Source organism: Haliotis asinina, chromosome 8 (genome assembly GCF_037392515.1).
Source record: "Haliotis asinina isolate JCU_RB_2024 chromosome 8, JCU_Hal_asi_v2, whole genome shotgun sequence".
Lineage (NCBI taxonomy): Eukaryota > Metazoa > Mollusca > Gastropoda > Lepetellida > Haliotidae > Haliotis > Haliotis asinina.
In genome coordinates this window covers 38,136,929-38,150,000 of record NC_090287.1, presented here as the reverse complement: position 1 = coordinate 38,150,000, position 13,072 = coordinate 38,136,929, and the positions used below count along the sequence as shown (strand labels likewise).

General features: G+C 39.8%; 2 protein-coding genes and 1 pseudogene across 2 annotated transcripts in view; 2 read left to right on the top strand and 1 right to left on the bottom strand.

The window, feature by feature from the left end:
• LOC137295261 (galactosylgalactosylxylosylprotein 3-beta-glucuronosyltransferase 1-like) overlaps positions 1-1,284 on the top strand; it is a 128,877-nt pseudogene extending 127,593 nt beyond the window's left edge.
• LOC137294635 (uncharacterized) overlaps positions 1-13,072 on the bottom strand; it is a 41,822-nt gene that overhangs the window by 8,566 nt on the left and 20,184 nt on the right. The window contains exon 2 of the mRNA XM_067825696.1: positions 956-1,055. The gene's annotated coding sequence lies outside the window, so the exon portion shown is untranslated. The remainder of the gene's footprint in view (positions 1-955; positions 1,056-13,072) is intronic.
• On the top strand, positions 6,902-9,787 carry LOC137295260 (lactosylceramide 1,3-N-acetyl-beta-D-glucosaminyltransferase-like). Its single transcript, XM_067826577.1, has 2 exons — positions 6,902-7,777; positions 9,782-9,787. Exons 1-2 carry the CDS (start codon positions 6,902-6,904, stop codon positions 9,785-9,787), a joined length of 882 nt encoding a protein of 293 aa, XP_067682678.1.

Sequence of the window (13,072 nt, the reverse complement as noted above, 5' to 3'; positions counted from 1 at the left end):
TGAGACACCACCATCACATACACTAATTCATGGTGCACCACAACCCTCATACATGAGACGACACCATCATATCCACCAATACATGGCGCACCGCCACTGGTATACATGAGCACACCACAACATCCACCAATGCATGGGGCACCGCCACCCTCATACAAGAGACATTACCATCACATCCACCAATGTATGGCACACCGCCACTGGCAAACATGAGCACACCCCAACATCCTCCAATGCTTGGCGCAATGCCACCGGCATGCATGAGTACACCACAACATCCACCAATGCTTAGCGCACCACCACCGGCATACATGAGTACACCACAACATCCACTAATACATGGCACAACGGCACCGGCATACATGAGTACACCACAACATCAACTAATACATGGCACATCGCCACCGACATACAGGAGTACACCACAACATCCACCAATGCATGGCGCACCGTCACCATCATACATATATACGTAGGTGTACGTGTTTGGTAGGTGTTTGTCATATTGCCGTACCTACTCTTATGGAGACACTATTATTTCCCTCAGTGTTCTCTGTATGCTAGATTTAGATTTAATGCTGTTCTATGCGGCGATGTGGTTTTCTTCAATATGAAAACGAATTGATAACAAAATCGGTTTATAATTTCGTACATGACACCAAACGTTTGTCATAAAGAGTGGTACCATATGCTAAACTTAGTTTGAAAATATTGAATTCTTTATTTCCACAAATGTATTTATAAACTCTTTCTTTATAAGATTATGTTTTGGAGAAGCATTTGCACAGGCTAATGCTGTCTGTTTGCTGATAATATTTCATTTTGTAGTTTATTAATGTTTAATGTATAGTACATGTGTTTCCGTAAATAAAATACTGTTTAAATCACCGTGGTGATCGCATCACTACTGAACACTATTCGTTACGAATTCAACAGTGACAAACACTGTACTGACTGGCGGCATGAGTGGCTCAGCTCGCTGGTCAGTCAATCGTTATCCTATGCTTCCACTGTGCTTGAATACCAGACGTTGGTATTACGTCTTCAGTCAGCATCTGCAATTGAACCGAAGCCCGGATTACACAATCATACCAAAAGTAGATGATGTTTCACTGTCCGTAGTTTGTTTTGATACAATACTGCACAAAGCATCAATGAGATTCCTTTGTATTTCTTTTACTTTGACAGGTCCTTGTGTGGCACAATAGAACCGTAAGTCCAGATCTGACAAAAGAGGATGCGATGAAGGAGAAGTTTGGACCGGACTTTATTGACGAAGTATAGAGAAGACATAATGTACTACTGTTCTTGGGTTGCACGAAACATGTTGACTTGAAAGGGGGAAAACAGTCCATTTGATCAACCCAATGACAATGATACCGAGCCCCTCTCATAGACGGATCGGGGGCCCGGACTCTCCACACCCCGCGCACGCACGCACGCACGCACGCACGCACACACACACACACACACGCACCATTGTCCTGAAAGCTCATTAATTAACCCGTGAAATGTGCACTCCCTTTTCAAGAGTGAGTCCCACACACTCCCTTACATACCCCGAGATAACATTACTTACGAGGCAGCCCTAAGAGAATTGTCAGACAAGCGATCTTCATCTCCATAGACTGTTATGATGAATTTGATACGACGAATAAAGTAAGGAAACAAACCTATACTTCTGTTGGTCATTTTTCAAGTACCTGTTAACTGGATATTGTTTACAAAGAAACTTGCCGAAGTTTAACGGGTTGTTCGTGCGACTTCTCCCTCTAGTTGACGTGATGTTGTCCTACAGGTGATACAACGACGGATGCAGTATTGTGACCAATATTCAGAAATAATAAACTAGACGAACAACGTTTGGCTGCTCTGGTCATTTCCAAGTGGGTTTAAGAAAACTCACTGTCTACCTGACATGTTGGACACAAGTTCTGACACAGGGTGGTGGGGTCGCCTAATGGTTAAAGCGTTCGCTCGTCGCACCGAAGACCAAGGTTCGATTCCCCACATAGGTGCAATGTGTGAACACCATTTTCTGGTGTCTCTCCGCCGTGATATTGATGGACTATTTCTACAAGCGGCGTAAAACCACACTTACTCACTCTGACACCTAATTGTCCAACGATGAAGATAAAGTGGCCATATCAATAACACACAATTTCAAATGAGTGAGTGAGTTTAGCTGTACTCCGCACTCAGCTATATTCCATCTATATGGCGGCAGATGGCGAATGTGTCTTGATAGTTAGATACACGCCATAATCTGTTCAGAGCGTTGGGGTAGTTTAGTGGTTTAAGCGTCCGTTCGTCACGCGGAACACTTGTAGATAAAAGACAACATCCTCAGAAATGTCTGTTCCAAGTTTGCTTTGATCAAGACGTTTCTAGTGTGAAAATGATCCGCCACAAGATTTTTAAAATTTAGATGAATTATATATTGTACAGATTTACTAGTAAATGCAGAAGCAGTTCTCTGGTGATAGTTCATTTTAGAAACCGTTTAGAACATTTATCTTTTCTCATTGATTCATAAATGCTAATTGCCTTGGGTCTTTCGGAAAAGGGACATATGGTTAACCAGTCCAAATCTATAGGAAGTATAAATAATGCTGAAAGTTACAGAAAATGAGGAAGAAAATGAAAAGGGACATATGGTTAACCAGTCCAAATCTATAGGATGTGTAAATAATGCTGAAAGTTGCAGAAGATGAGGAAGAAGAGGAAAAGGGACATATGGTTAATCAGTCCAAATCTATAGGATGTATAAATAATGCTGAAAGTTGCAGAAGATGAAGAAGAAGAGGAAAAGGGACATATGGTTAACCAGTCCAAATCTGTAGGATGTGTAAATAATGCTGAAAGTTATGAGGAAGAAGAGGAGATGTTTATTTGTTTGCCCCACCAAACTACTCGACAAGTACATACAATATAGGTCCAGGTAAGACATGAATTATGCGACACATGAATACATATTAAAAAATACATAGATTGTAATATGCATTTTAAAATTGGTTATAAAACAGCAGAAAAAACAAAATCTATATTACATATCTATAAATGAAAAATACCAGAAACTTATGAATATAACAGCAATGTAATGAAGATTATTTCTTTTGTTCATTTGGTAAAGAGTGCAAGGTAAAAAGGGTTGTAAAAGAAATTATTTAAGAATTACCATAAGTTGTAATGGACTATCTACATTTGAAATAATTACCTTCCTTTTCAGCAAAACTCAAAAGACTGAAACGTAAGTCAGAGCAAAAGGAACATTTTTTTCAACAAGTGTTTTTCGTCTTCGAGAGTGGCAGTATTCCTCGTCCCTTCACATACTTGGCATAGTCTATCCCTGGGTGAGTGGCTCGAGGGGTCAACATGGACATATGCCGACAGTATTGTATGTGCAAAATGATCCATATTATTGACAGGTATGTGATAAAAAGAGGTAGGCATGGGGTGTCGTATATATATAAAGAGGCGATATATGTGATATGATAACATTGAGGTATTGTTGGGAGGTATACACATTAAATGCAACACCGAGATCAAGTAGGTTTGGTCTAAGTTAACGCTGATCACGTACAGCACGTGCATTTGTTTCACTGTTCTAACCACTGCGCTTACCCCCTTGTATTGCAATATAATAACAAGTTGAATTTGTGATCATTGGTTAAACAACTGTTATCTTAAGTTGAATAAAATTCTGAGATTTAAATGCTCAATTGGCAAGGTAGAATTAAGAGGATTTGCAATCTTAATTTCGGTTTATTTGATGTATTTTTTGGTTTAAAGTGAGGTTCCTCGGTATGTTTTTCACTGCAAACAGACTATAACTTCAACTGATTGTCACCTGAGCTCTTTTCACAGGAACACACACCACACTAAAAAGATTCAGAATACATACGAGGAACAAGGGCATAAAGGAGGTAATTCATGGTGTGTGATGTAAGGAGATTATGCATTGTAGGTGATATGATATATGGAGGTGATGTACGGTGTATGGTATGATATGTGGAGACAATGTATAGAATCGGATATTAAATAAGACAGTGAGTGAACTTTAGTGACTGCTGCTCAGTTACTTCTCGGATAATCTTGGACTGAATAGAGACGGTCATTACGAAACCATAATCTAGATATGGTTCTCTGGTGCACATTGAAAGAAAATGCAACTGAAAATAATAGCTTGGAAATGCGGTGTTGCATTCAGTCTCAGGCATCTTCCCACAACAAAATGTTGCTGACGTTGGACGTTTTATACTCATTATCACCATACGTAGATGCACTTGATGTATACACTGTTCTTTCCACGATAGATGTCTATGCGTTCAGCCTTATAAAACCTGATTTCTGAAATTACAAACGTTTCCTCACCTTGGTGAGCCCGCTTAAAGGTGAGCCCGCTTGACGAACACATAAGCAACATCATTCAGTGTTTTAGAAGTTACTTCGAAGGTTTTAGGAACAAACAAAATCAAGATTCTCTTTATGTCCAGTATGTTTCAAAGAGGGCACATCTACGTCATTTCGCATTTTGCATTTTGTTTGTTGCTTGTTGTTTGTTGTTTGTTGCTTAACGTCTCACTCTCCAAATTTCTAGATATATCAGCGGCGGTGTGTAAGTAATTTAGTCTCTTGGATCAGAAAATCCAGTGATTGGCATCGTGATCATCAGTTTACGAAAATGAGACACGATGACATGCATCAAATATGTCACCGATAGATTGACTGGCTGACTGATTAATAAACGCGTTTCATTTGTATATCCTACAACCCTTGTATCCACGATGGCAAGGGCTGTTCAATACACCCGGTGTCTGTAGTGTTATCGCTCATGTGAGATACGATAAGGTCGATCAACATAGTGTGACCACTAAATCAAACATATTTCAGTTCTCTCTCTACTTTGATGGCGTTCCTTAAATGGCAAATGTGTACTGAACATGCGGAATAAATTAATTGAATAGTCCGTACTTGTCACAGTGATACATGACATACATGAGGTTTGTGCGTGACACGTATAAGCAGCTCATAACTGCATGTTTGACGGGTTAAAAAGACAGCTACATCCAGTGAAAGGTTGTCTATGGCCCGTCTACTCAAACGGCTAGAGCACGTCCAATCAAGCAGATTATGACTATCAACTAAAGTCTAAGGTAAGTTTGCAATGTTACACAATGATGATGACAGTTTTCATATTAGGTAGATCCGTATTGTGCCAACGGTTTTGTATGTTTGCGTGAGATAGTTGCCATTGTGTGATGAAAGGTGTCAGTTTCATATGAAATTGAAACTGGAAAACTATTTCCATTACCAAACATATCTCTGCTCCAAATAAGATTTCATTAATAATCAAAAGTATCGATAGTACATGTTCTCGATCAGTTCAGCTTATCATGCCTCACTAGTGACATTGGTCACAAAGTCAGTTGTTCACCGTAGGACCATCAAACAATCCCGATTGTAAAAGTCATATGAACCTCATTAACAGAAATTATATACTTTACTGAAAAAATAAATAATCCTTGATCGATAAGTCCAGCGTTTTATAGTCTGTGTTCATTGCAAATTACTTGATGTTCTTAACGCATATACGAGTTGATGTTCCAGCACAACACAAAATATTATGGACGTCAACCACTTCCTGATTGTATACACAACCTACCTTGGCTTTTGCCTGCCCCCTCGTCAGGTGAGGCAAGGGAAGGTCCAAATACTGTGTGCATGAAATAAAGAAGAAAGGCCAATACTTTGTGTACACATTAAAGACGAAAGGCCCAAATACTTTTTGCATACAATAAAGAAGAAAGGCCAATACTTTGTGTATACAATATAGAAGAAAGGCCAATACTTTGTGCGTACAATAAAGACGAAATGCCAATACTGTGTACTTACAATAAAGAAGAAAGGCCAATACTTTGTGCATACAATAAAGAATAAGTTGACATCCATAATATTCTGTGTGATACAAATTACTTATAAAGATATTTCAGGTTATCTTGATGCCCTGAGAATGCATGCTGACATAATAATAGTCACTTAGAATGAATCTAGTTGTGCACATTATCAGATAGTTGATAAAAAACCTGTATAACGATCCATTTTGGACAGTACATGGCAATTCAACGTCAAAGTAAGTTTATAAGTGATATTTTCAATCACTATTTCGTGATAAATTAAACGTAATGTCTGAAGTAAGCTCTCAGTATTCCTGCAATCCATCAGTAGCAATGACAACAGACATACATGCCAAACATGCTTTTCATTCGAATTCATATAGACGCTGATCAGGTGCGTGTGTCCATGTGATGAATATACGGGCCATTATATGCATTTGCAATGTGATGATATAGACTTCTGTATTCTGTTGACAGAAACATATCCAAGTGAAATAGCAAATGAAGGAATGATAAGCGGTAAAGTGAATAAATTACATGCTAAATTATTCTCCGGTTATTATTAGTACAATAGTCACTGAATAGACCTGAATGTCTTGCATATAACACATTTATTTCACTTCGAGGGTCCAGCAGTTTACTAGATGAAAGGTTTTGCTTTCCCCAAGACGCATCATTGTTTACACATCGTTTATATCTTTTGACATATTATAATGTGTATATAATAAACGTATCACAACCATTTTCTATTTGTTTGACAATAGGCGAGATGTCACGTGTTATTCACAACGTTGGATGTTTTAGCATATCAGACAGTTCATCATTACATACTTCTGACAAGATATCATTTTCCTTACGACATAATGTGTCCTCTTCTACGTTGATTTACACCTTTACCATGTTTCACAAGATATGTAATTTCATACATTTCAGAGCCAGAGACAAGCTGAGACGCAGTTGAGCATCAGAATCAAATTGTATATTTAAAAAATGATAATTATGGCATGGCTGGTTTCAATTTAAAACGGATAGTCAGACGCCACCTAACACGACTTAACACAAAGTGGCTTGTACTTCTACTGCTAGTGACAATAGCACTGACCGTTCTATGGTGGTCATACCCAGGGGGTGTTTTCTTCGCGCCTCAAAAGAGCAAGGTCAATCAACTACAGTTTCAGTATCTTATTTCGCCTAGACATGTCTGCTCCTTCTCCGACAGCCCCTCAACACTGGTCATTGTGCTGACCACTGTAGAATCCTACACCAAGAGGATGTCCATCCGGGAAACATGGGGCAGCATTGCAAGGACGAACACATGGCCCTCAAGACATATTGACACCTCCGTCAAGTTTGTGTACCTCTTCGGCTATTCCGACAACGCTGATTTGAAGGAAAGACTTAGAGCTGAAGCATCTGAGTTTGACGATGTTCTTCAAATCGGAATTACGGAGAGATATGGCATTAATGTGACAAAGAAGATTCTGATGGGGTTCAAATGGGCAAAGGAACATTGTCGGGGAACTGAACATGTGATAAAGGTCGACGATGATGTGTTTGTAGACTTGCCCCAGATCCTTGACCAGCTGCACCACCGCCAATTCAGCTCATACATCGGTGGTCACATGGTCTGGTTCGCCTTTACTAAGCGCTCTGGCAAATACATGTTAAGCTACAAGGAGTATCCCTTCTACATGATTCCATCTTATATTCTTGGGTACTTCTACGCGATGCCAGTGGAAATTATGTCAAGGCTGTTAGAGGCTTCACAGTTCGTGCCGTATGTCAGAATGGAAGACGTGTATATAACAGCTATTCTATCCAGAACAGTTGGTGTCCAGCTGAAAGCATTCAAGACTTTTTGGTTTGACAGAAACTATGAAGTAAGCCTTTGTGATTTTGTGATGAAAAGGCGGGATGTAAGTGTAGATGTTAGTCCTGAAAATATGTACCATATATGGGAGACTTACCGTAATGAGAGGCTTTGTAAACGCGTGTTACATTGAGCATGCATAATATGTTGCTTTAGATTATTGCGTTTTATTTCGTATTTAGTGCTAAAATAAGATATTTAGATACGTTTTTTATCTCGACAGTGAAAGGTAGTTTCTGTCGGAATTACTTTTTATCGACCTTGAGCATACTTTTAGTTGCAGACAAACATCAGTGACATTTGGCTTGGCTTGGTTTGCTAAAAGCGTAGCTGTCGTCTCATTAACAACACAATTTCTGCGTCAACTTTGAAAGGTCACCCAGTGACATAAAGAGATGATCAATACCTATTTTCTGGTTCCTAAATCCTGTTGGATTAGGACTACAAACAGATGAAATGGTAAATCCTTCCCTGTCGCTTATTGCTTATACGTATGTGTCGTCCTCATTTTCATTTACTGCCCTACAGTTTACATTGTAACATATGTATGTTTATATGTACCGTGAGATGAAATGTTAACTCATTCATTCATTCTTATTTACGTGATGTCTGCTTTCATTCAAATAAAAAGTCAACTCTTCAAGCCAACACATTAGTCTCGTTTCGTGTCGACTGGGCTCCGTCCTATTTCGGAACTTAGTATAATAACCAGTCCAGAACTTGGAGGCCAACTCGTTCAGCTGGTTATATAAATATTTTTTAGCATTAACTGATACATCTAATCCCAAGTATATTGCAAGCAACGTCTCTTCTAATCGTTCCATTCACGTCGTGCAGCGTGCTCTGACAAACGGAAATCAATAACGGGTATTGTCCACCATCGGCACTGAGGACAGCAGTGCATCGACGTATAGAGTCTATCAAACGTGCAAGAAAGGCTTGTGGGATGTCACGCCAGATTCTCTCAAGTTCTGTTGCAAGGTCAAGGACGTTATCTGGCGGATGAGGAAGACGGCGTAAACATGCTCTATCGGGGAGAGATTCGGTGAATTTGCAGGCCAAGGAAGTAAGACAACTTTGTGATGTTGCAAGAAATCTATAGCAACCCTTGCCGTGTTAGGGCGGGCATTGTCCTGTTGGAATGTTTACCCAGGGTCATGACGTTGCAGAGAAGGAACTTGACTTCTCTGGCGTGCTGTTATTCCAACCCAAATCATCATGGAACCACCATGCGATTCCTCTCCAAGACACAGGCCTGTATGTAACGTTCTCCCACGCGTCTGTAGGAACAATGACGTCCATCACTATGAGAAATGTTAAACCTTGACTCATCTGTAAAAACAACATTTCTCCACCAAAAGAAGGGTCTTTAGACATGATTTCGGCACCACTTTCGGCGAGCTTGTCGATGACGTTGTGTCAGGATAAGTCGTATGGCGGGACGTCGTGGTCTGATCCCGTGATGACGTAAACGTTGTCGAACTGTGTTAGGGTGAATACGGCGAAGTCCTGGGGTGGTCCGGGCAGTCACCACTGCAGTCTTAACCTGTGGCGAAGATGGGTCACGCTTATCCATGTGTCCTGTCTTGGCGTTTTTACACGTGGACGTCCAGAACGTGGCCGATGGATGACGTTATTTGTGTTTTGGTAGCGTCTCACTATGCAGAAATGGTGTTCAGGTGGCAGCGGAAATGTGCAGCCACTTGTCGTTGAGACATTCCCCCATGGACCATCCCATTGGCCTCATGACGTTGTGCAGACGTCAGCCTTGTGTTTCAATAGCCGTTGAAATATTTGAAAAATCGCAAGGGCAGAGGTTGAGCTTTCCAAAGTGACAGTATTGTGTGGAATTCGTTTGCTCTGTTTCTCCTTCCTGGAATGCACGTGCAACAACGTATTGCACGTCTGAAGGACGAAACCTCTGTCGTCACGGAACGGGACACGTGCATGCATGTCGGATACATGTCACTGCTTTTGAATCACTCTGAGTTTAAATCCTTATGTGTCTACACAGGTTTGATAAATTTAGATTTTCAATTTTTGTATGCACAGTTTTTTTGTGCCTGGTGTATTATCGCAAGCGTATCTGGAACCGTTTCGATGCTTAAACAAATCGAGTAAACTATTTTCAACAATCAGGTTAGATTTTTAATACAAGGTTGCTGGCTGACACACTGTGTCTATTTATGGGTATACCATATAGCAGTCTGTGGTAATCTAAGAATGTTCCCCGAATTGATATTGTCTGTGTATTCTTTCTCGATTCTTAAATAGTTTGACAGTACACCCAACTCTCTTCTCAAATACAGATTCGCACGGTACTTTTTAATCAAGGGTACAACGTTTAGTGCCTTAGTAAACCGCTCAACCAATTATGCTAGACACATTTCAGTCACAACAGCTGGCGACCATTTCAGTTCCGTGTTTTCTGGTGAACAGTGAACTTGGGTTTGCATGTATGGGTGTTAACAGTTGGGCGGGAAATATATATGATAATTTCAAGACGTTGACGTTTTCACATTTGTCTGGTGATTTCTCTAGAAGGAGGACAGCAACATTAAGATTTTTTTTGTCTCCCCACCGAAGGGTCGGGAGACATATTCTTTTTGGTTGAGCTTCCGTCGGTGTCGACGTTGGCGTCAGCTTTGGCGTTGACGTCTGCGTTCCAATTGTTTCCGTAACATAGTTCTGTAACTACTTCAGCAATCTCACTGACTTTGGTACACTGCTCCTTCATATCATGTCTATGTGCCTTTTGGTTTTGGGTTTTTGGGGGGTTTGAGATCTAAACGTTGGATTGAGGGGAAGGGGAGACATCTGTTTTTACAAGAAAAAAAACATTTTCTAGTCTCTTTAGCGAAAGATGCATGTACCTTTTTTTCTGTATTGGGACCATCAACCTTGAGAGGAGACAGCAGACTCTGTTCTCTTATGTCATGGAACAAGAAGTATTTTAACCACGTGACCACGTGATGACCTTATTGAGAACGGGGTACAGTTGTGTGCATACGGTTTGATTAACTGGTTTATTGCGATAACATACAAGACATCATGTACGTTATACTGAGTTGCGTGGCAACAGTATCAGTTACAGCCAAACAAGAAAAGTATGTGTATAGACTGAGTGGCAGCGCACAGAAATATTAGACGTATATAGTGGGTAACATATAGGCTTAACAATAATCAAAAATGGTATAGGGCCGAACTTGAATTAAAAGCTGGATCCATGCGTAATCGTTATCATTTAGTCCTGGATAACTCGAAGTGTTAACATAGATCCCTTTAACTTCGACCTAATGGTATTCGATTGAACCTGATTAACAGATGTTTCATATACATTTTTGTCATTAATCTGATTATTCTGCTTATAGTTTATTGTTTATAAATATTTCTTAGACAGATAGGATCATCTGTATTTTAGACAGTATAAAAAGTATATGTTGATTTTTGATATTGTTCACATTAAAGTCATGAGTATTAAATCGAAGCAGGAACTTCATTCGAAAAAACATTGCCTTTCATTTGGAGACCAAGTTTCAGAAAGGGAATGAGAATCAACAAATCATCAGTCTGACAGTAGGGTTCTCCAGAAATGGGCTTCACAGATAGAGCTCATTTGGAACATCGAACCTTCGTCTTACGACAAAATACTACCCAGCCGCCACTATTCCGCAGAAAACTGTTTTATTCAGTTGATAACAAAATTACATAAAATTCATGAACGAGTCTTCACAGAATTTCAAATACAGTGTTATTTTTTTTCTACTTAAGTCTGTTGAATCACAAACTACCATCCATTTTTATACACAGTCACAGATTCTTGAGCATTCCAGCGAAGTATGGAACCTTCGCGATAGGCTTCATGGTTACCAACAGTCAAAACACACACCGAAGGGTGGCAACTCTAAAGCGCTACCTTAAAGATGTGCCGCTGAAACACTGTTACTGTGATACGAAATGTGACCTGTAATATAGCTATTACTCACAACTCCAAACGTTGTAACCCAACAATAACTATCACTTAATCAAAAACAACACAAATTACAGAAAACACACCATCGAAACAACATAAAATATTGTTGTTTTTGTATCGGAGTGTAGTGTATTGTTAAACAAGGATGTAATTGTCACTGTAGCGATTCAGTTGAAGTTGATGTCATAGTATACATAAAAACCATTACTTCCAAGAAATGTATTTCCATTTACTATAACCAGCTGTGTGACATTTGCTATATTGATCTTACCGCACACATGAATATCGCTTTCTGATTGGCTAAGTGCTATTCTATTATTTTCAATGTACCCCGCTTACAGGCGATGAATTATTTTTAGTGTACACCGCTAGGAATTCCCAACTCTTCTGGTGCTTCATGGTAGTACTTCGAATAACATTGAATCACGCATCAAACACGGAAATTACCGATGTTTTGCGATTGAAAATCGATGGAAGGGAGAAAACTCTAAATCGTTTTACCTAGTGTCGTCTGCTAAATGGCGATTCGCCTCGCATTCAACAGAAGTGCTTCAAGCAGTTCAAAAACATAACTCAGGTGTTCGGTAAGATAAATACGTTGTTCACTGGTCCCTCGGGGTCCATGGGCTCATGTACCCTCGAGGTTTGTATATTTCCCCCTCGCCCTACGGCTCGGGGTCGGGGCTCGGGGCTCGGGGCTCGGGGCTCGGGGCTTTGGTACATGAGCCCATAGACTCCTACTGGCCCGAGGGACCAGTGAACAACTTATAATGTATGCTGTATACAGCTATGTACATCAATTCGTGACTTCGTTCTTCCGGGACATGCCGAATAGCGACTCGTGCCCTTCTGGAAAGATTTCATTTTGGCAATAGCTCCTGTTTGATTCCAATGACACTTAATATCACCGACGTACTCATACATTGTATTGCTGTTTTTGTTTATTTATTCTAAAGAATTAAACCTCCCTGACACATCTAAAAAAGAAAAAAACAAACATATTTGTTAAAGACATATTGTTTGTTTGTTGTGGGGTTTGTTTTTTCTAACATGAGTTTAATAACCACAAATGGGATTTGTTTATTGAATATGTTAACACATAGTTTTAAAAAACCAACTACATAAAACCCACGGTAGAAAGCCAAAAATGACTGTAAAATAGTTCTTAAACTGAACATTCGTGTAATCGTGCTGTCATACTGTGACTGTGTCCCAGTCAACTCAGCTGTGAATTGGATACCTCGATGCGTCTAGTGGATGCTGGAGTTGTATACTCCCTAGGGAGTTGAGACTGATAATACGATGTGACGTTGGGAATCACATCCAGTGATC

What these genes read in the sequence shown, in the direction of transcription:
- LOC137295260 (XM_067826577.1), top strand. Translation starts at nt 6,902, where the DNA reads ATGGCTGGTTTCAATTTAAAACGGATAGTCAGACGCCACCTAACACGA.